This window comes from Perognathus longimembris, chromosome 24 (genome assembly GCF_023159225.1).
Source record: "Perognathus longimembris pacificus isolate PPM17 chromosome 24, ASM2315922v1, whole genome shotgun sequence".
NCBI classification, from domain to species: Eukaryota; Metazoa; Chordata; class Mammalia; order Rodentia; family Heteromyidae; genus Perognathus; species Perognathus longimembris.
Window position 1 is genome coordinate 7,118,670 of NC_063184.1, and position 21,853 is coordinate 7,140,522.

The 21,853-nt window shown below is 39.9% G+C and overlaps 1 protein-coding gene across 3 annotated transcripts in view; it reads left to right on the top strand.

Annotated features, from left to right (window-relative positions):
* The window catches only part of Pde5a (phosphodiesterase 5A), a 132,719-nt gene that overhangs the window by 74,792 nt on the left and 36,074 nt on the right, over nt 1-21,853 (top strand). For all 3 annotated transcript variants that reach the window (XM_048333439.1, XM_048333441.1, XM_048333440.1), the window contains exons 8-11: nt 1,659-1,767; nt 3,459-3,546; nt 13,581-13,756; nt 14,879-14,938. In XM_048333439.1, coding sequence (XP_048189396.1) covers nt 1,659-1,767; nt 3,459-3,546; nt 13,581-13,756; nt 14,879-14,938 — 433 coding nt within the window. The remainder of the gene's footprint in view (nt 1-1,658; nt 1,768-3,458; nt 3,547-13,580; nt 13,757-14,878; nt 14,939-21,853) is intronic.

Here is a 21,853-nt window from a genome sequence, read left to right on the forward strand (position 1 = left end):
GTCCTGGGGCTTGAACTCAGGGCCTGAACACTGTCCCTGGCTTCTTTTTGCTCAAGTCTAGCACTCTGCCACTTGAGCCACAGCGCTACCTCTGGCCGTTTTCTGTATATGTGGTGCTGGGAAATTGAACCCAGGGCCTCAGGTATACGAGGCAAGCACTCTTGCCACTAGGCCATATCCCCAGCCCCTCCTTGGGTATTTTTCTAGCCTCTCCACTAGATAATTATCTTTTTAATAACTTGACATGTATTCTGACTGCACCTTGGGAATGTTAAGGGGAAAACTTGAGCCGTACACAAGGTGAACATTAGACTTGTACCCTAAGTGGGATAAAGTAGAATAGACTCTTGAAGTTGGGATACTGCCAAGCAGTTCTTATTTCCTGGTGGCAGGAGACTTAGTTTTTCTGTGCTGCCATTGAGAGAGCCACCTAATGAGAAGGAAGAAATAAATGTGATTTGCACAGCTCATGTAGCTCTTTATTTTGAAAAATAGGTATTTTCGTACCCTCAATTCATACTTTTTAACTTTTTTCATTTTAATTATAAAATGATAAATACATAGGATTAATCTTTTAATATCACATGCTTGGAATATATATATACTAGTTAATACTTGTTATTGATTATTAGGAGTAGAAAATATAGTTAAATAAGTAAAAATGATTAGTTTTAGAAGTAGTAGAAAAAAATTACAAACCAGCCAGTGAATCCGCTTACCTGACATGTTTATGCGGAAATTTAGATAAAACTCTCAATAATAATAGTACCATGATTTGAGCTTTAAGGTCAATTGAAGTCATTCAGTTCTACAACAGATTTTTATGTTAGGAAGCATCTTTTATTAGACCTCACAATTATAACTAATGCTAAGAATTAAGCAAACTCCAAACTGCTAATAAATTGCACATAACTTTTTTGAGGAAAACAATTACTACTTTAAAAAGTCAGGACATGAAGTAGAGGAATGTAAGAATCAGACTACTCATACTTAAATTTAAATATGTATCATTTTATCATGATTTAATATAATTCAATCATATTTTAACAATTAATATTTAACATGGCATATTTAGTATGATTTATAATATTTAAACCACACTTAAATTTAAATGATTACCTTAAGTTTAAATTAGTTTTAATATGATAATTCTGATTCCTTTGTACCACCACTTACTATAAGTTTTTGGGTAACCTATTTTACAAAGCTCCATCTTTTTTATCTGTAATAATGGAATTATAGAACTGAATATATGTGTATGTATGTATGCACACACACATCTTGAACACACAGCTTAAAGATCATTTCATCTAATATTTTTAGTGTACCATGTTTTTTGTTTGTTTTTGTTTTTGTGCTAGTCCTCGTGCTTGAACTCAGGCCCCTGAGCTTTTATGCTCAATGTTAGTGTTCTAGTACTGGAGCCATAACTCTACTTTGGGCTTTTTTGGTGGTAAAGTGAAGCTAAGAATCTCATGGACTTTCTTGCCCAGGCTGGCTTTGAACCATGATCCTCAAATCTCAGCCTCCTGAGTAGATAGGATTACAAGCATGAACACTGGCACCAGGCCTCTTCTAATTTTTTTGTTTTTAATTCTGTTTGCCTGTGTTTTCTCAAAGTACAGAAGGGACTCATATCTGTTTTCCCCCCTCGACAGGGAGCGGGATGCAAGCAAAATCAATTATATGTATGCACAATATGTCAAAAACACTATGGAACCACTTAACATCCCAGATGTCAGCAAGGATATGCGCTTTCCCTGGACAGTAAGTAACCCAGCTGGAGGCTGGAAGGTGGGAGGCTGTGTCCCCCTGCAGAGCTCTCATTACAGCTGTTCTCCAGCAGGAAGCCTGCTAGTTCTGAGCCTGCCCTAAGTGACAGAGGAGAATAAAATAGCTCTTTACATTCCATTGGGAGCTGTGTTTAGGGATTTTTCTCTGGACTTCCTTTTAGTTAAGTTCATGCATTGTCTGTGTGTGTACTAATGAACTTCTGTAGATTCATTTTGAAGTAACTATTACCTACCTATTGTCAATGGTGCCTCTTAGAGCATGCTGCTGAAGTTCTTGAATTTATCTGCAAAATGAAACACCTTTTAGTTTGAGTTTATTTCATTGCCAGTCTACCATAGATAGTTATGTGGGAAAGTGCACATCCATTTTGCCTGACTGCAGACAATGAGATTCTGCTCTTCAGACCTTGAAAACTGAATTCTAGTATATTTTCTCATTTTGCTTCAGAAAAAAACAACAACAAAAATAACTTTGATCTTTGACACATCAGCCCTGATTCTTTGACTTGCACATCTGGGTTATTTTATTTAAGCTTTAGTACTATGGGTAGTATATAAAGATTGACCAGAAGAAAAAACAGCCAGGCACAGTAGCTCATACCTGTACTCGTAACCACTCAGGAGGCTGAGACCTGAAGATTGTAGTTCAAAGCCAGCCCAAGCATGCAAGTCTGTGAGACTCATCTCCAGTTAACTACCAGAGTAACTCCAGTTTAACTCCAGTTAAAAGCCAGAGGTAGAGCTGTGGCTCAAGTGGTTGAGTGCCGACCTTAAGTGCAAAAACTCAGGGATAACATCCAGGTCTGGTGCATGTACACACACACACACACACACACACACACACACACACACACACACACACACGACAGGTTGGTATATAGTTTCCTGCATGATACATACAGTACTTTCAGAATTGGCATGTTTTTCTACATGGAGATGCCTACTTTATTAGTATGGCAGATATATCAAAGAAATATTTTACTTAATACTTAAAAAGTTTAAAGAAAAATCCTAAAATGTTTTTGGGGTTTTTTTTTTAGCTTTTTTAGTGATCTATCACACTTACTGAAATATTATTTTTTTAAGCTACTCTGGTATTTTGCTGCGAGTAGTTGGGACTAAAGGCACTTACCATCATGTCCCCAGGCAGACTTTAAGACATAGTCACCTACACTTGATAAAAGACTTGAATTTATTACAGGGAAAAGTAAGAATGTTGCAGTGACTATACATATATCACAATTTTTGGTAAACCTTACTGCTTTTTATTACTTCTGCAAATTTCATTCTCATTTGTACATTTTTGCTCTTGGAATTTTGTCTCCAGCTTATAAAAGATGAACATAGCCAGGCTTTAGTGGTTCATGCCTGTAAGCTTAGTTACTCAGGAGGCTGAGATCTGAGCATCTGGGTTTGAAGCCTGCCAGGGTAGAAAAGTTAGTGAGACTCTTATCTCAAGTTCACCGGAAGTTGGTGTGTGGCTCCAAGCGGTTGAGCACTATGGGCGAAAAAGCTGAGCAAAAGCCACTTCAAGCTACTGCAAGTCACTGTACCAGCTCACAATCAATATATTTGTGATTTCAAATATTCTATACCAGTAATATGACATCTAATGGGGAAAATATCTATCTTTATCACTGTACTGTTTGTTTTGTTTTTGTTTAGAATGAAACCACAGGAAGTGTGAACCAGCAGTGCATTCGAAGTTTGCTTTGCACACCTATAAAAAATGGAAAGAAGAATAAAGTCATAGGTAAAGCTTTTCCATGCAGTCATTTTCAAAATCATATTTCCATATGCTTCTTTCGTTCTCTTAAGGATACATTTAAACAATCAAATGTCCAGGAAACAAAAAGAAGAGAAAAATAGGAGTGATAAAAGAATTTGGAAATTATTTTATGTTGATAAATGCTAATAGGCATTTGTGTCTGATATTTTATTGTCATGTATTTTTTCAATCATTATAACCCAGTATCATCAGCATTTCTTCCCAGTGGTGTCCTTGAAAGTTTGGAGACCGAGTGAGTGATATCTAGATGTTAATGTGTATTTTCTTAGAGCCTTACTTACTGCTCTTCATTGGCTTCAAGAGAAAGTTCAGATTGTAGGTTATATTTACATATTTATTCAATAAGTAATTACTGAGTACTGTTTTAGGCATGGGATAAAGCAGCAAGCAGAAAGGAAATCACCACCCTATAACTCTTATATTCTGTGAAGGTTATAGAAAAACCTCTGCTTCAATAATAGGGGACGAAGGCATTCCTGAAAAAAATGGAATGATGTTTTATATTGCCAACATTTTTATTTCTTGCTATTATAGGCTATATGAGGAGCAAAGCAAGAGACATGTGGCTTGATAGGCTATTTCTTCATCTTTGACATTGAGGAAATGGGCTTAATTTTAATAATTTCCCAAGACCTTAAGAGAAAGGAAGTATAAATTCCTTCCTAAGATTAAGCTTTTTAAGCTGGGCAGTGGTGGCTCACGCCTGTAATCCTAACTATTCAAGAAGCTGAGATCTGAGAATCAAAGTTCAGAGACAATCTGGAAAGTTAAGTCCATGCGATTCCAATTAACCACCAGAAAACCTGAAGTGGAGCTATGGCTCAAAGTGGTAGAGTGCTAGCCTCCAGCGAAAGAGCTCAGAGACAGCACCCAGCCCTGCAGGCTCCCAGACAAACAAAAAAAAAAAAAAAAAAAAACACTTTAAAATTAAGACCCTAAAACCCTAATGGAACCATGCTTAGAAACATAAAATTTCCTTAAAAATCTTCAGGTTAGGGCTGGGAATGTGGCTTAGCAGTAGAGTGCTTGCCTAGCATGCCCAAAGCCTTGGGTTCGATTCCTCAGCACCACATAAACAGAAAAAGCTGGAAGTGGTGCTGTGGCTCAAGTGGTAAAGTGCTAGCCTTGTGCAAAAGAAGCCCAGGAACAAGTCCTGAGAGCCCCCAGGACTGGCAAAAAAGAAAGAAAGAAAAATCTTGTTAGCCAGGTGCCTGTGGCTCACACCTATAATCCTAACTAATCAGGAGACTGAGATCTGAGGATCATGGTTCAAAGCCAGCACCAGCACAAGCAAGAAAGTCTGTGAGACTCTTATCTCCAATTAACCACCAGAAAGCCTGAAGTGGAACTGTGGTTCAAGTGGTAGAGCACCAGCCTTGAACTAAAAAGCATCGGACAGTGCCTAGGTCCTGAGTTCAAGCCCCAGGACCAACCAGCACACACACACTCACACACACACACACACACACACACACACACACACACACACACGCATGCAATTTCTTCAGGTTGTAAAAAGTCACTCTTTTTTTTTCAAAGGAGAGTATCAGGCCTGAATAAGGGAATGGCAGCATTGTTCATAAAAACAAACAAAAAGATCCACAAATGTTGAAAGTGCCTCTCGAAACCCTGTCCTGGGAGCAGGGCTCTTTTGCACCTAATGTACAGATGGATGGAGAGAGTTGCTTCCGTGTGTGGCATATTCTGACCCTGTGATGCGCCCATCTTGGGGAGATACAGACACAGTTGAGTGTAATCAATACTATATCAACACCTCGTTCCTTGGCTAGGATTCATCTTTACTGAGAGATGGCCAGGGCAGCTTAATGCCCTTGAACTTTGCATGAATCTTCCTTCTCCTGATTCCAGGTCAACCAATCAGACTTCCAACATAGAATCACTCATAGGAAGAGAACACACCATCCGTGTTCTCTCAGACAGTGTGGTTGCTTCGACAGCTGCTTCCTATTGTAAATCAGTGAACTAAATCTGAGGCAGCAGCCTGGAGCTGGAGGAACATATACTCTTGTTCCTGGGGCAGACCTGATTCTTGTTGTACATGAAGACTATTCTGATTATGAAGGTCCTGTCATTCTCCAGATTGGTCCTCAGCATATTTATCCACTTTGACCTTGAGCCTACCCAAGGTCAGATACTGTCCTTGATGAGTTGCATATTAAAGGCACTGGAGAAGCTTGCATGTCCATTCCTGCCAGCCTGTTTGGACAACCATACTTTTTTCCAGAGCCCATAAAATAATAGAGGCTAATGAATGCGTAAGCTCTCCTTAAAAGATGACCACTGAGGGCTGGGGATATGGCCTAGTGGCAAGAGTGCCTGCCTCGGATACACGAGGCCCTAGGTTCGATTCCCCAGCACCACATATACAGAAAACGGCCAGAAGCGGCGCTGTGGCTCAAGTGGCAGAGTGCTAGCTAGCCTTGAGCGGGAAGAAGCCAGGGACAGTGCTCAGGCCCTGAGTCCAAGGCCCAGGACTGGCAAAAAAAAAAAAAAAAAAAAAAAAAAAAAAGATGACCACTGATGAGATGATCATAGCATTAAGAAAAACCTGCAGGGGCTGGGGATATGGCCTAGTGGCAAGAGTGCCTGCCTCATATACATGAGGCCCTGGGTTCGATTCCCCAGCATCACATATACAGAAAATGGCCAGAAGCGGCGCTGTGGTTCAAGTGGCAGAATGCTAGCCTTGAGCAAAAAGAAGCCAGGGACAGTGCTCAGGCCCTGAGTCCAAGCCCCAAGACTGGCAAAAAAAAAAAAAAAAAAAAGAAAAACCTGCAGAGCCTGTAGACCAATGTGTTATCAAACCATTGTTACATTATAACCATTTTATAACCTGGGGGGGGTCAAGGTAAAAGCTAAATGAGGTCATACTTTTTAATACACATTGTCATGTGAATGTGCAAAGATTGACTACAAGCTGCCTTTGACATCAGAACTTGAATTCCAGCTGTGTTCTTTGCTAGTAAGCTGTACTAAGGAGGAGGACAGATGGCAGCTTACTACAGTAGGCAAGTCTCTTTGCAGTCTCACAGGGAATGGACAGTGATGGGGGAAGGGGAGTGATGCACTGAGCGTTCATCTGTTGCTTTGCATCTGTGGTAAATGAGAGTGGTGGGGAGAAATACAAGGAGCCCCCCACCCCTGACCGTGAGGAGATTCCCAGCATGCTGCTGGCTTTACTCCCCTTAATCAATGGAAATCATTGTGGGCACATTACACACCATGTGGGGTGAATTCAATAACCTTTCACATCTCAAAATTCACATTATATAGACCTCTTAGGGTTTAAAACAAGTGAGCAACAAAAATAAAATAATGTTTGGGGCTAAGGATGTAGCCCAGTGGTAGAGCATTTGTCTAGCATGCACAAAGTCCTAGGATCCATTTCTACCACTGCAAAAAGTAATACATAAATAAAATATAGAATGTTTGAAATAATTTTATTTCTCTGTGCATACATTTTGTGTCACCCCTGCTTGATAACAGAGCCAAAAGTAAGCCAATGATTTTGGGATAAAGGACAAAAAGTCCAGATGCAGATGGTTCCTTGCCTGGAATGCTTGTTATTCAGTAGGCTGAGATCTGAGGATCGTGGTTTGAAACCACTCTGGGTAGGAATGTCTGGGAGACTTATCTCCAAGTGACCAGCAAAAAGCCAGAAGTGGAGCTGTGACTTAAGTGGTAGAGCCCCAGCATTGAGTGAAAAAGCTCAGGAACCAGAACCCAGGTCCTGAGTTCAAGCCTTAATACCCCCCCCACACACACACATACACTCTGTAAATAACAAAACAAAAACAAGTTATCTCCATGGTGGGAGTGAAGGGTGGAGGAGGTGCTTAAATTGAATTCAAATATGAGCAGGAAATTTTCCGTTGTTCCCCTACTGTTTTATCTGTGTGACAAAACTAGGAGTTTGAACTCTGGGCTATCCTCACATACTTACAATTCAGCATGGAAAATATCATAGTTGTGGATAATTTGTCTGGCATGTCACAGAGAAGATTCCACCATTATGTAATTCTAATAGAGAATCCCCATGTGAGAAAGAGGGCCAAGCCCATGTGTTTTTTGTAATCTTCTTCCTTCCTCCTCATTTTTTCTCATTACTGACATTTAGATGAAATTATAGCTATTAGACCAGTACAAGGCCTGTTGGATCATCTAATTTATTCCCTAGGCTGTTGTTTCATTTCAACACATGTTATCTTGCCTCTGCCTGCCACATTGTTTCCATGACTTTGCTTCCAATTCTATCAAGGAGAAATGGTTTGCAGTCAGCATTAATTTATTTTAATCATGTCTCTCCCTCCATTTATCAAGCTAAATAGGCCATTTTCCCATTTCGTATTCACCAGAAATTTTGATGTCTATTTTCCATATTAAGTCCAGGGCACATTTTGAAGATATTAGTCTCAGGAACCCAGAAATCCCAGATAGCATATTTGAAACGCCTCCACTTAAATAGTTTAGTACTCAAAAGGTAGAATCAAACAACACTGTATCTGACAGAGAAATAGGTACTTGTTTCTGATTATCTGTTCTAAATTGTTTCTATCCCAATTCCCTCATTCACATTATATTTTCTTTATTTTTTTTAAATTATCCTTAAGCATTTGTATGTGGGGTTTTCAATTCTTCATGTTGGTTTGGGAGAAGTACAATGCATCCTGATTAATGTCACCTCTTCATACATTCTCTCCGACCTCTCCCAACCCTGCCCATCCCCTTAAGTTACCTGGTTCCATTTTATGTGATATTTTCACCTTTCCCATCAGCTGGGTGTAAGGCACACACCTCTGTGGCTCAGCAACTGGGGAAGCTAAGGCAGAATGATTCCAAGTTCAAGGCCAGTGTGAAAAACTTAGCAATAGCCTATCCTGCATATGTAAACCATGCCTTGCATGTTGGAGAACCAGGGTTTAGTCTTAGTTCTACAGAAAGAAATAATAGTAATAATAATAATAATAAAGAAAATGGCAACCAATACTAATTAGAGAGTTGACTTTTTTTCCTTAGAAGTCATTGAGAAAGTTGTATGTAAAGGGATTTAAGAAAACTTTTACTCAAAGGAAATTCTAACCAAACTACAGAAGAGATGATGAAATGGAGAGAAATAGAGAAATGGAGAAAATAAACTAACATATGACCTGATTGTTTCATGGAAAACCCCAAGAGACTTGGCTGAAATGCTTGGTTATCAAGTTTTTAAGGAAAAATAGCTTAATGTATGCCAATATAAATGTATTAAATATAATAATGCAAAAAAATCTCATCTATCATAGTAACAAGACATAAATAGCTGGCAATTTTTACTATCTCTGAGAGAAAATGATAAATTGTACTCAGCAACTTAAAATCTTGGACAAGTGATTTTTTTTTTTTTGCCAGTCTCCAGGCTTGAACTCAGAGCCTGGGCGCTGTCCCTGAGCCTCTCTACTCAAGAGAAGTGCTCTACCACTTGAGCCACAGCACCACTTCCTGCTTTCTCCAGGATTTATTGGAGGACTTGGACTTTCCTGTCCAGGCTGGCTTCGAACCATGACTCTCAACCTCCTGAGTAGCTAGGATTACAGGTGTGAGCTACTAGTGCCCGGCTGATACTTTCTAATTGATTAAGCATCTGTTTTCTAAAATATCAACTCTTCTGGAAAAGGTTTCTAGCAATTTTAGTATTTATCTTTTTCAGTTGGGAGAAGCGATAAACATTTATAAACTTGTATGGTTATGCCTAAACCATGTTAAAAAATAAGTGTGTATTTTACAGGATACAGAGTTAGTTAGCAGATATTGAATTATCCTGTCTGAATTTAAAGTGAAATCAAAATAACATCATTAAAAGTAGGTGTGTATATTTTTTATTGATTTAAAAAGAAAACAGCAAAGATTAGTATCTACTGTTTACCACCATACTAAATAGAAGTGACCACTTGCTTGAAGACATCTTTGACAAAAGAAGCAATACCTGTCATTTGTAAATTTTCTTGTTCTAAAGAAAACCGTTACGTTCTATAGATATAAATTATAAAATAAAGGTTATTTTATACCAAAAAAATAAAAAAGCAAGTACAGACCCAAACAATTGTGTTATTGTATATAGTAAGGTATAGTTCATTGCTTTATAAGTAAATTCTGTTTGTTGAAAGATACCATTTTACTTTCTTTATTTTTTCGTTTGTTTTTTGCCGGTCCTGGGGCTTGGACTCAAGGCCTGAGCACTCTCCCTGGCTTCATTTTGCTCAAGGCTAACACTGTTCCACTTGAGCCACAGCGCCACTTTTGGCCTTTTCTGTATATGCGGTGCTGAGGAATTGAACACAGGGCTTCATGTATATGAGGCAAGCACTCTTGCCACTCGGCCATATTCCTAGCCCCAAGATACCATTTTATATACTCCAAGAAAGAAGGAAAAAATATTTGTATTATTATGACTATTGCAATTTCGTTCATCTCTGTCTTTTTTATTTGTGTGTGTGAGTGTGTGTTGTCCCTATGTTTTTTTTGTTTGTTTGTTGTTTTTTGTTTTTTTGCTTAAGGCTGGCACTCTACCACTTGATCCACAGCTCTACTTTTGGTTTTTTGAGTGATTAATTGGAGATAAGAGTTTCATGGACTTTCCTGCTTGGGCTAGCTTTGAAGTGTGATCCTCAGATCTCTGCCTCCTGAGTAGCTAGGATTACAGGCCTGAGTGACCCACCTAATAACTCGTCATGTGGTCACTCACCAGTTACAACTGAGGCAGACTAGAGACATAGTTAACTAGCAAACTGCCTGAAACTCACAGCCCAGCACCTGTTCTACTTGTCTTGCTAGACGTGCGAGAACTCTAATGAAGCAATTTTAAGAGACTTGTTTATGCAAAGTGGCCCACGTGTAGAAGCCAGATAACTTGAGTGAAAATGGAAAGGCAGATCCACAGTGGTATGAGAAGAACAGCATGAATATCACAGCCTCCAGAACATGGGATTTGGGAGATAGCCAGATGCCTATATAAACAGTTCTGTGGTTCTAACTGGAGATTCGCAAAGGTTAAAGGGCATAACCCTTGTCTTCAACTGTCCTGGGATATGCGTTTTTGAGATAATGAATGTCGACTGCTCATGAGTGCATGAATGTTCTTTGCAATGTCCAGTTTCATTTCGTTGTCTTTGAAATGTTCCTTGATGATGGAATGGCAAAAGAAAAATAGTCCCTGCAGCACTAATGCAGAGGGAAAATGCAGGAGATGGCTTTACTCTCTAAAGTAGACAAACATTTTAAAATGAACAGCAAAAAGTCCAGTCCAGACCATTTCATCGTTTTTTAAATGAAGGAAGAGTGCATGCCAGTGGTGATAAGAGATTAATATGTAGTCATGTGTCATTACAGACTGCCTAAAAGTCTTCTGTGTTCCAGGAAAAATAGGAAGAAGACTGTAATCTCCATGGGAAAGTAGTTTGAGTCAGAGTGGCAGTCCTGATTTTTTTTTTTCACTAGCTCATTTTTTTTTTCTTTTTGAGTTCCTGCTGTTTACCAGGAAGTTCATTAACTGAGGAAATAGAACTGGAAGCAAAAAAAAAAAAAACCCAAACATTTAAATTGCTAATTCCAAAATACTTACAGTCTGGGAAGAAAAACAAGTAAAATTCCATTGTGTAAATTAAAAAAAATAAAAGTAAAATTCCAAATGCTTAAAGGGGCAAAGAAAAGAGGGCCAGGTATTGGTGGTTCATAACTGTAATCCCAGCTAATCAGGAGGTTGATATATGAGGATCACAGTTCAGAGTCAATCATGTCAGGAAAGACCATGGGACTCTTACCTCCAATTAAGTAGCCAAAAGCTGGAAATTGCTGAAGAATATCCTAACCTCCCATGGCCTGGCCTCTTTTGGAGAATCAAGTGTATAGTTGGGCAAGCAAGAATGGAGGTTACACGAATGTTTGGATAAATCTTTTTTTTTTTTTTTTTTGGCCAGTCCTGGGGCTTTAACTCAGATCCTGAGCTCACTACCTTATTATGTAACTATACCCTCTCTGTACATCACCTTATCAATAAAATTTAAAAATAAGCTGGAAATGGAACTGATGCTAAAGTGGTAGAGCTGTCTAGTCAAGTAAAAAAGTCAAGTGAGAGCCTGAGGCCCTGAGTTCAAGCCCCAGTACTGGCACAAAAAAGGGAGTATAAAGCAGAGAAGGGCAACCTCGCCTAGGAGGTGGGGGCACACCTGGAAGACGGGCGGGGCAGCAGGGAAGCCACACTATGGACAAGCAAGATGTCATTAGAGCCACACAGGACACAGCCATGTGGCCCTTAAAGAGCAGGGACTCGGAACTTCTCAGGACCAGGTTGGAGGTTGGGGTTGATTTTTTTTTTTTTTTTTTTCCGGCCAGTCCTGGGGCTTGGACTCAGGGCCTGAGCACTGTCCCTGGCTTCTTCTTGCTCAAGGCTAGCACTCTGCCACTTGAGCCACAGCGCCACTTCTGGCCATTTTCTATATATGTGGTGCTGGGGAATCGAACCTAGGGCCTCATGTATACGAGGCAAGCACTCTTGCCACTAGGCCATATCCCCAGCCCCGTGGGGTTGAATTTTTAACCTGTACATGCAGATTGTGTGCTGGTGACTCAGGCCTAGAATCCAAGCTTCTCAGGAAGCTGAGATCTGAGGATCAAGGTTCAAAGCCACCTGGGCAGGAAAGTCCAAGAGACTTTTTATCTCTAATAAACCATCCCAAAAAAAACTGGAAGTGGAGTTCTGTGGCTGAAGTGGCAGAGTGGCTAGCCTGGAGCAAGAGTAGCTCAAGGATAGCACCCAGCCCTGAGTTCAAGCCCTTGGACTGGCATAAAAAAAGAATAGTTACCTTGTTTGTGAAGATAGACACATCTCTCTCACCAGATACGCAGTGGTCACTAGAGAACTTCTGTCTATAAACTGCTTACTAGCACAATGCCTGTCCTTTGGTGGGCATATGGAGCAAGAATGTTTTATTGAGAGAGAGAAAGATTAAAAACTTTAGCAAACCATTTTCTCCCAAATGTAGACTTTATCCAAATTCCTCATGGAGATACCACGGGGCTCAGAATTTCACAGAGCCACCAGTTCAATAAAGATTTATCCAGGGGCTGGAAATGTGGCTTAGTGGTAGAATGCCTAGCATGCATGAAGCCCTGGGTTCGATTCCTCTGCACTACATAAACAGAAAAAAGTCAGAAGTGGCGCTGTGGCTCAAGTGGTAGAGTGCTAGTCTTGAGCAGAAAGAAGCCAGGGACAGTGCTCAGGATCTGAGTTCAAGCCCCAGGACTGGCAAAAAAAAAGATTTATCCAAACATTCGTGTAACCTCCATTCTTGCTTGCCCAACTATACACTTGATTCTCCAAAAGAGGCCAGGCCATGGGAGGTTAGGATATTCTTCAGCAATTCCATCTGCTTTCGTTTCTAAAATCAATTATTTTATGTCTCCACAGACTCCAGAGTTGTCTGTAGGTCTGATTCTTTCACATGCTTGTGTTATATAAGCTTTGAGGCTTCTCATATGGATTGCTTGCCTTCTGTATTCCATTGTGTTTGGAATTGCCTTTATTATTTTTTTGTTGTTTTTCACTGCTGATTTCTCAACAAGGAAAGGCAAATCTGTGTGACCCAAAATTCTGATGTGCATCGAAATTGTACTCTTGGCACGTGAACAAAAATTCAATTAGTTTCCAAAGGACAAATTGTCTTTGGGGACTCAGCTAATCTAAAATTCACAATGCAGTCTGAAGGGAAATGGCACTCTAGGATTTTCTTTCTGAATACCAGCAATGTACATTTAGGACTCTGTGAAACTACTTATGTTTCAATTACTTCATTACCCGGCTTCTGTGTGTGGAGGCCATTTGATTATTTGGAGATGCCAGGCAGAGCTGGGAGAGCCTTGTTAAGGCACTCCTTGAATGCAGTTGTTCCAGCCAATTAGAGCTGTGACCATTTATCTCTTCTTCAATTCTTGGGTTGTCCTAGGGGTTTGCCAGCTTGTTAATAAGGTGGAGGAGAATACTGGCAAGGTGAAACCTTTTAACCGGAACGATGAGCAGTTTCTAGAAGCTTTTGTCATCTTTTGCGGCTTGGGGATCCAGAACACCCAGATGTATGAAGCTGTGGAGCGGGCCATGGCCAAGCAGATGGTCACACTGGAGGTGAGAGGGCAATGGCCAAGCAGAGGGTCACACTGGAGGTGAGAGGGCCATGGCCAAGCAGAGGGTCCCACTGGAGGCCAGAGGGGAGACTTGGAGGACTCCCCAGCCCACACTCTGGTTTTGCTCCCCCTCCTTGTGAGTATGCTGCTATAGCATTTTTGTCCTTACAAAAATCATCGGATTTGCATGATGAGACCCTTCTCATTATGCAAAGAACTGATAAAACCAACCCTGAGAATCTTCTAGAAACTTTTCAAAGCTCACAGCACCCAAACAAGACTCAAGCTACTGCCTGCCCTGTCAGATCTCTGCTTTTTCTTCAGAAAGCAATATTCTGCTCACAACATGGCTACTGCTACTGTGGTCTGTCTCTTCCCCATATCTGAGCTCTGTCTGCGCAGACACTTGTAAAAACAATGAAAACCAACAATAACCAAAACAACCCCTACATACTTAAAAAATGAAAAGTACGGAAAAGAAGTCCATAGAAAGCAGGAATCATTTTTGATTTCTGGATCCTTATTTCTGAAAATTCTGATCCCATAATTGTTTTTTAGAAAGGCTCAGAACATTTCTTTGTTGAAATAAAACTCCTAAAATTTTTTATTATATTTATATTATATTTATTTTTAATTGTTAGTATAAAGGTGATGTACAAAGGAGTTATAATTACATAAGTCAGGTAAAGAGTACATTTCTTTTTGGACAATGTTACCCCTTTCTAAATTTTTTATTTTACAAATTATTTATTTTACAAATATTTTAAATATAACCCCCACCTTAGTTAAGATAATCAGTATGTTGTTTAAAGGAAGAATTCAAAATAAATTTTCTGCCAAATTCAATCTAATAGTTATTTCTGGGGTGACTTGTAAATCATGTATTAGTTGTCTCAACAATGTCAGAGTGAAAGTTACAATGGTTTTCTCTGAAAGTAGGGATGGAATTTGTTTATCAGAGACACGCAGTGGAATCTTGTCTGGGGGTTTTCACTGTGTTGATGGAAGCAGAATGAGAGAGATGACATTCACAGAAGGCTAGTCGCCTCTCCAACAAGTATGCGTGGAATTGCAGACCAGATATCCTCATCTCCATCCATGATCACATCTCTTCTCGCCACAGGTTCTGTCCTATCATGCTTCAGCTGCCGAGGAAGAAACAAGAGAGCTCCAGGCTTTAGCAGTAAGTAATTCTTTTCTTTCTTCTTAAAGCCTAATGACCACCAGGCACTGGTAGCTAGCTCACACCTGTAATTCTAGCAATTGAAATCTGAGGATGTGGTTCAAAGCAAACCCCAGCAGGGAAGTCTGTGAGACTTATATCCAATTAACCACAAAAGGCCAGGAAGTGGTACTGTGGCTCAAGTAGTAGAGCACTAGCCTTGAACAGAAAAGCTCAGGGACAAAAAAAAAAGTCCAGACCATGAGTTCAAGCCCTACAACTGATTTTCAAAACAAACAAAAAACCATAACAACCACAGCTATATATATGTAATACACAACTTTGTGTTCCTCAGTAGTGGTTCCCTAGATACTTTATTAAATGTGGTAAACATTTAGATAGACACTAGTAAAAATACTTCATCAACACCTTTCCTTTGAGGGTACAGAACCACTGATCAACATCTTAAGACTTTACAAAACATACCACTCTGTGTTTGTTCACTATCTGTTTTAATCTTTAGGTTAGCCTTTTAGATCCTAGGGAATTAGAAATAGATTGCTGCCAACCACCAGTTTGGTTAGAATAATGACAATCATTTTATTGTTTTGTTTTTTTAGCCAAAACTTGACTCAATATTATCCAAAATTGAGAGGAATTTTAATTTCAGGCCTTATAGTTTTGTGGTATGCAGTGTGAAATTGAGTTCAAATGAGGTAGGTTAGTGAATTCTCATTGCCTTGTTAATTCGCATCAGATGAGAGGAAAGCTGGTGGGTTTGTAGGCAGATCACCATTCATTCTTGCCCTCCATTGGAAATACCTGAGTGAAATATTTTAAAAGTTTGAGGCATCTTTCTTTTTGCATCTGTTTGACTTAAAATTCATTTGAGGTGACATCTATGTTGAAGATATGACAAGAGCCATTAAATGAATAGAAATTTTGATCAGATTCTTGAAATTCTTTTTTTAATTACTGACATCACCGTTGTAGCCTGTCACATACTAAACTTTTTTCTTTTTTTCTTTTTTTTTTTTGGCCCATCCTGGAGCTGGAACTCAGGGCCTGAGCACTGTCCCTGGCTTCTTTTTGCTCAAGGCTAGCATTCTGCCACTTGAGCCACAGTGCCACTGCTGGCCTTTTCTATATATGTGGTGCTGAGGAATCGAATCCAGAGCTTCATGTATATGAGGCAAACACTCTTGCCACTAGGCCCTATTCCCAGCCCACCATGTCATGTACTAAACTTTTTATGCCCTGACATGTATTTTGCATGTTAACTGCACAACTGTGTCATGTGGGCCTCACTGATGCCTAGAATAGTTAAGGACGTACGTGTTCAAGGTCACACTGCTGCGGCTGGGTGGAGATCAGAAGAGAAGCTCACACCCCATTGCACAGCATTGAGAGTTGCAAAGCAGGAAGTAGGAAGAGGATATGGAAACATTCTCAGCTGGATCAAGGAAAAGGAAAATGAGTCATTGTTCAAAAGTAGTGCTAGCATCTTTAGGTAATTCTACCTGAATGATTACACATCTTACCTAGCTGGCTTCTACTAGAATTGGTTACATTTATTGAATGTGTTCTGGATAGTCTTTAAAGTAACAAAGCCATTTTTCCGTTGTTTATAAAGGTATGTAGGTTTAAAATGGGATTCACTAACTGGAGGCTCATGCCTGTAATTCTAACTACTCAAGAGGTTGAGATCTGAAAAGCATGGTTCCAAGTCAGCCCTGGCAGGAAGTGGAGCTGTGGCTCAAGTGGTAGAATGCTAGCCTTGAGCAAAAGAGCTCAGAGACAGCACCCCAGACCCTGAGTTCAAGCCCCAGGACCAACACACACTCACTTACAATAAGGTACACCCCAAGCATAATGGATCCATTTATCTAATCTTCCTATGATGATAGAATTTCCAACTCCACACCACTTATGAACTGCATACCCTCTTGTGAGGATGCACACGGTCCATGGCCACTACAGTGCCATTGAGTTGTGCTCAAGTTGGAAGCATGTCATGTTCTTATTTTTGATAAACACAAACAAGTCAATAGAGTAATTATTAACAAATGCTTTTAAAAAAATCACAAGAATATTAATTCAGGCTTTTCACTTTGAAAATAGTGTAGTCTTTCTCTTTCCCCTTTCCACAAAAAAAAAAAATCTGAAAGCGATGTTCTCAATTGTGTTTATAATTTTAGCAAGAGAAAAACATTCAGGACTGAGAATTGCTGTAATTTGTATTGTTCAAAGCCATCTGTTGTCCCATTTGGAAAATAGATTTCTGGCAACGGCGTTAAAAAATGTGGGGTCCATTGCTTATAGGTCAAGTGATTCATATAAATTGGTTGGAATTGAGCAACTGATTTCAATTCTAATTTCCTATCCACTGAATCAAAATTTCTTGCATGTCCAACAAAACAGGTGTCTCATCCAGCAATTACTGCCTTCATCCTGTGTCTGATTATCTCAATTTAAAGCCTAAAATACATGGAAAAGCTGTCAAATGGTTTTATAACTTCTATTTTTGAAAAATTATTCTTAGGAGAATTACATAATGTACTGATGTATACTAAATATTTACACCTATATCCAGAAAGTTTGTTTTTTCTAGTTATAACAGAGCAATTCATGGAAAGGAAATTCCAAATCCTGGGCTTTACTTAAGGTATTTTTTTTCTTAATGATATGTTTAGTCTCGTTTTCTTTTGGCTTAACATTGAATGTAATAGGGCCTTAAAATTAAGCCATTTGGGGGCTGGGGATATAGCCTAGTGGCAACAGTGCCTGCCTCGGATACACGAGGCCCTAGGTTCGATTCCCCAGCACCACATATACAAAAAAACGGCCAGAAGCGGCGCTGTGGCTCACGTGGCAGAGTGCTAGCCTTGAGTGGGAAGAAGCCAGGGACAGTGCTCAGGCCCTGAGTCCAAGGCCCAGGACTGGCCAAAAAAAAAAAAAATTAAGCCATTTGCCACAAACCTTTTGTTTAGTTTTAAAATTATTTTATTATCTCTGAGTAGTTGTACAAAGGGGTTTCAATTCAACATAGACTTTTTAATGATCCTTCATCACAGATGTTGATAACAACAAAGCGTTCCAGCCGACCTGGGTCTGGCTATTACATGGGGCATTGGTGGCTCACACTTGTAATTCTAGTCAGGAGGCTGAGATCTGAAGATCGATTATAAAAGGCCAGAAATAGAGCTGAGGTTCAAGTACTAGAGCACAACCTGGGCTAAAAAGCTCACAGCACTCAAGTCCTGAGCTCAGGCCCCACTACCACCAGCACACACAACACACCCCATTTTGTATGTTGAAGCAGGAAGAGAAATCAAGGCAGAGAGATGCACATCTGTAATGCAGATACTTAGGAGGTAGGGGTGGAGGATTGTCATCAAAGAAAAAGTTAGGCAGACCATAGTTCAACAAACACACCAGGTGTGAAAGCATGCCAGTGTGATCCTAGCTAAATGAATCCTGAAGATGGGGAGATAGGGGTGCAAAAATAGCCCTGAGCTAAACACCAAGACCCCAAGTAAATAATACTGGAGGAGTGGCTCACGTAGTAAAGCATCTGCTTAGCAGACACGCAGCCCTGAGTTTAAAACCCAGTAAGAGCAAAAGGAAAAAGGGAAGGGACACCAGCGTTCTACAGAGTGCGATGTAGCCACAGTGGCTTTATTCGAACTCTGGAGCCAAGCTGGTCTCTGTCTTGTGTGGAAGAGGACAGAGAAAGGAGGCCCGCAGGGGCCCTGAACATAGACAGCAGCCAGTACGTCCTCCTTGGAATCCCCAGTATCACAGATTAAGTACCTTATATTAATACTGTTCCTGCACACAATTTACTTAACAGAAGGACTATTAAGATCGAATTTGCTTTTCCTTTTGACATTTATATTGAGCACATCAAGACGTAGTGGAACAAATGCCTTTACAAAACACCAGAGTTTGAGATTCATGGAAGAGCAGGTCCCATTAACATCCCTCTCTTCAGAAGACTTTTAATAATGTTATGAACAAGTAGGCCTTTCTTCCTTGTTAGCTGTGAGGGGAAGTTGCTTCCAGTTTCCATTCATTCTTATTTTGGCTCTTAAGATATGCTATTTCAGGCCTGGGGTGGGTAGAAGGCCTTCTATAGCAGTGTGGTTTTTGTTGCTGTTGTTGTTATTGTTGTCTGTATAAAGAACACACAATTGAACAAGAGGGAAATGGATGGACCTAGCACAAAGCATGTTAAGTCAAGCTCAGAGAGACAAACAGCGCATGTTTCTCTCATATGCCGAAGCTAGATTTAAAATACACTGGGGCATGAGACATTATAAAGGAGTAGGTATTCATACACAGCAAAACCAAAGGGGGATTCTCTTAGGAAAAGGAAAGGAACACAGAGGCACAATGCCTATATGCCTCTCTGATCATGTAAAATAATACTTATCAAAATGAATTCCAGGAAATGGAAACAGGAGTGGTTTTTCTTTGGTGTTGATTTTGTTTTCTTTCTGTCTTGCTTGTTTGTCTTTGGAAAGACAAAGGGTGAACAAATGCAGCAGTGGTACTCACTGGACATGGTGGAAAATGAACTATAGAATTTGAGGGTGGGGATGGGAGGGAAAACTGGGAGCAAGGGAAGGGGTGACTGTCCGAAAAGAAGTGTACTCATTGCCTGACTTAGGCAACTGTAACCCCTCTGTACATCACCTTTATAATAACAACAAAAAAAAGGGCACATAATTGACTAAATTGTGTACTGTGAGGCCAGGTGTGTTTATTTTCTGCCGAGCTTACCAGAGACTTTACCACAGGCTAAAAATAAGAAGCTCAATAGTTTTTAAAGATCATTGTATTTACTTTAACCAAATGTGTTTATTTCTGTGAACACATCCCTTTACAGATTGTAAGGAAACCATATGCTTTGTAAATATATTATTCTTTATGATTTCATTTCTTCATTGAATTATCAAAAAGATGTCCTTCATATGTGTGAGAGGGACACACAGAGTGTCCCTTCTGGTACAGGAGTTGTCTTCATGAGGGAATTGGTTGCAAAGAGGCCTCTCACTTGTCCTAAGTTAGGTGGTACGCAGCCCAGAAAAGAGTCTCCTTGACTGGAAAAGTAGGAGATGTGGGCTTCAATCTCCTGTCATTGAATGTTAGGGTTCTTTGAGGGGGGGGGGGTGTTGTTGTTGTTTTGTCTTTTATTTGGTCTTGGGTCTTAAACTCAGGACCTGGGTGCTGCCCCTGAGCTCTTTTGCTCAAGGCTAGCACTCTATCTCTTTGAACCACAATGCCACTTCTGGTTTTCTGGTGATTAACCGGAGCTAAGACTCTCACAGACTTTTCTGTCCAGGCTTCCAACCGTGATCCTCAGAACTCAGCCTCCTGAATAGCTAGGATTACAGGTGTGAGCCACCAGTGCCCGGCCATGTTAGGGTTCTCTTGGGCCAACATATTTCTGTTCCACCAAATAACTGTGCATTTCACTTATGTATGTGTCTGTCTTCCCCACTGGACTCTTCATTATGGAGTATACTACAGATATTGGCCATTTAGTGATGAAATAACAAGAGCCTGGTTGAGTGTTTTGTTGGATGATTATTTAAATGAATGTCACCCATCAGTACACTACAAAACCCACACTTCATAAGAGCTTATAGCATAAGGAAATAAAGAGAAACAAACTAGTAGCTCAAGTTCCTTAACTCCAATTCAGTAAGTTTTTTACTTATTTCTTCTTCTGCAAATGATGCTGAAGGTAGAAATAATTTAATAATTGGTCCCAGATTTAAAGCAACCTGCTAATGTGCTAGAAGCAGCCATCTCAGGAGCTCTCATCTCCAGGTCTGGGTAGAAACAGGTAATGGAAGAACTTACAAATATGTAGTAGACAGAGCACCCATGAAGCATTGGTTTTTGTTAGTGGTGGCAACGGGATGGGGGGGCTTCACAGGATCTGCTAGCAACAACATTGAGGTCATAAAATGTCCCTGTCTCATTTGAGGCCTTTTGTGCACCAGCCATTCTAATAACGTGCATGAAGAAATTGTACACTCATTTTCAACCAACGGGGAAGTGAAAACAAACTAGAAGAAAACAGGCTGTAAGAATAAATATGAGCCTGTCCTATATTCAGCCTAACCAGTTCTGTGCTGGCGGGACATAGTCTAGAATAAATAATTCCTACTAGAGCTGAGAATAAATAGAAAACCTATGGGCTACTGCTTGTGTGTTTGGGAGCAAAAGGATCAAAAGACTATGACACAAAGACAAGCTGAAGCTTATTTTTTTTTTAACATTACCATAGTAAAGAGCTGAGGACCTGGCTCCTCTAGTGGTAGAACACCTGCCTTGAAAGCACAGAGCTCTGTGTTCAAATGCCAATACCACTTAAAAAAAAAAAAAAGGAAACTTAAATTCATGAAGCATTTTAATGCAAATGAGAAAAGCAATCCAACTATAATCAAAAGTTTCCAAAGTAAATAAAATAAGTAACTGAACTACAAGATAATGTTATATGCTACATGAATTTGCATTCTGGTGATAAGGTTGATGGCAAAAAAAATAACAAATGTACAAAAACTTATTCAGTGTTTGCCTTCTACTCTATACAAGCATTATAGAAGGCACTCCAAATACAAGGAATATGTAGTTTCATACATGACATACTTACACAATAGTATGGAACACTGAAAGAAAGGAATGATGGCTCAATAAGATTCAGGGTGCTATGAAGTGTACAGTCTGGAGTAATTCTTGAGAGATGCAGTGCTATGCAGTGTCTGAGCATTTCTTGTTTCTCCATGCCTCCTTAATCAGTGTTCTGACTTCCACCCTCACCACAATTCAGCAGCTCGCAGGTTAAAACACCACCTGGGCTTTGACTACATTAGTGCTACAAGAACATATGTTTGAGGCCAGGGGCCAGTGGCTCACACCTGA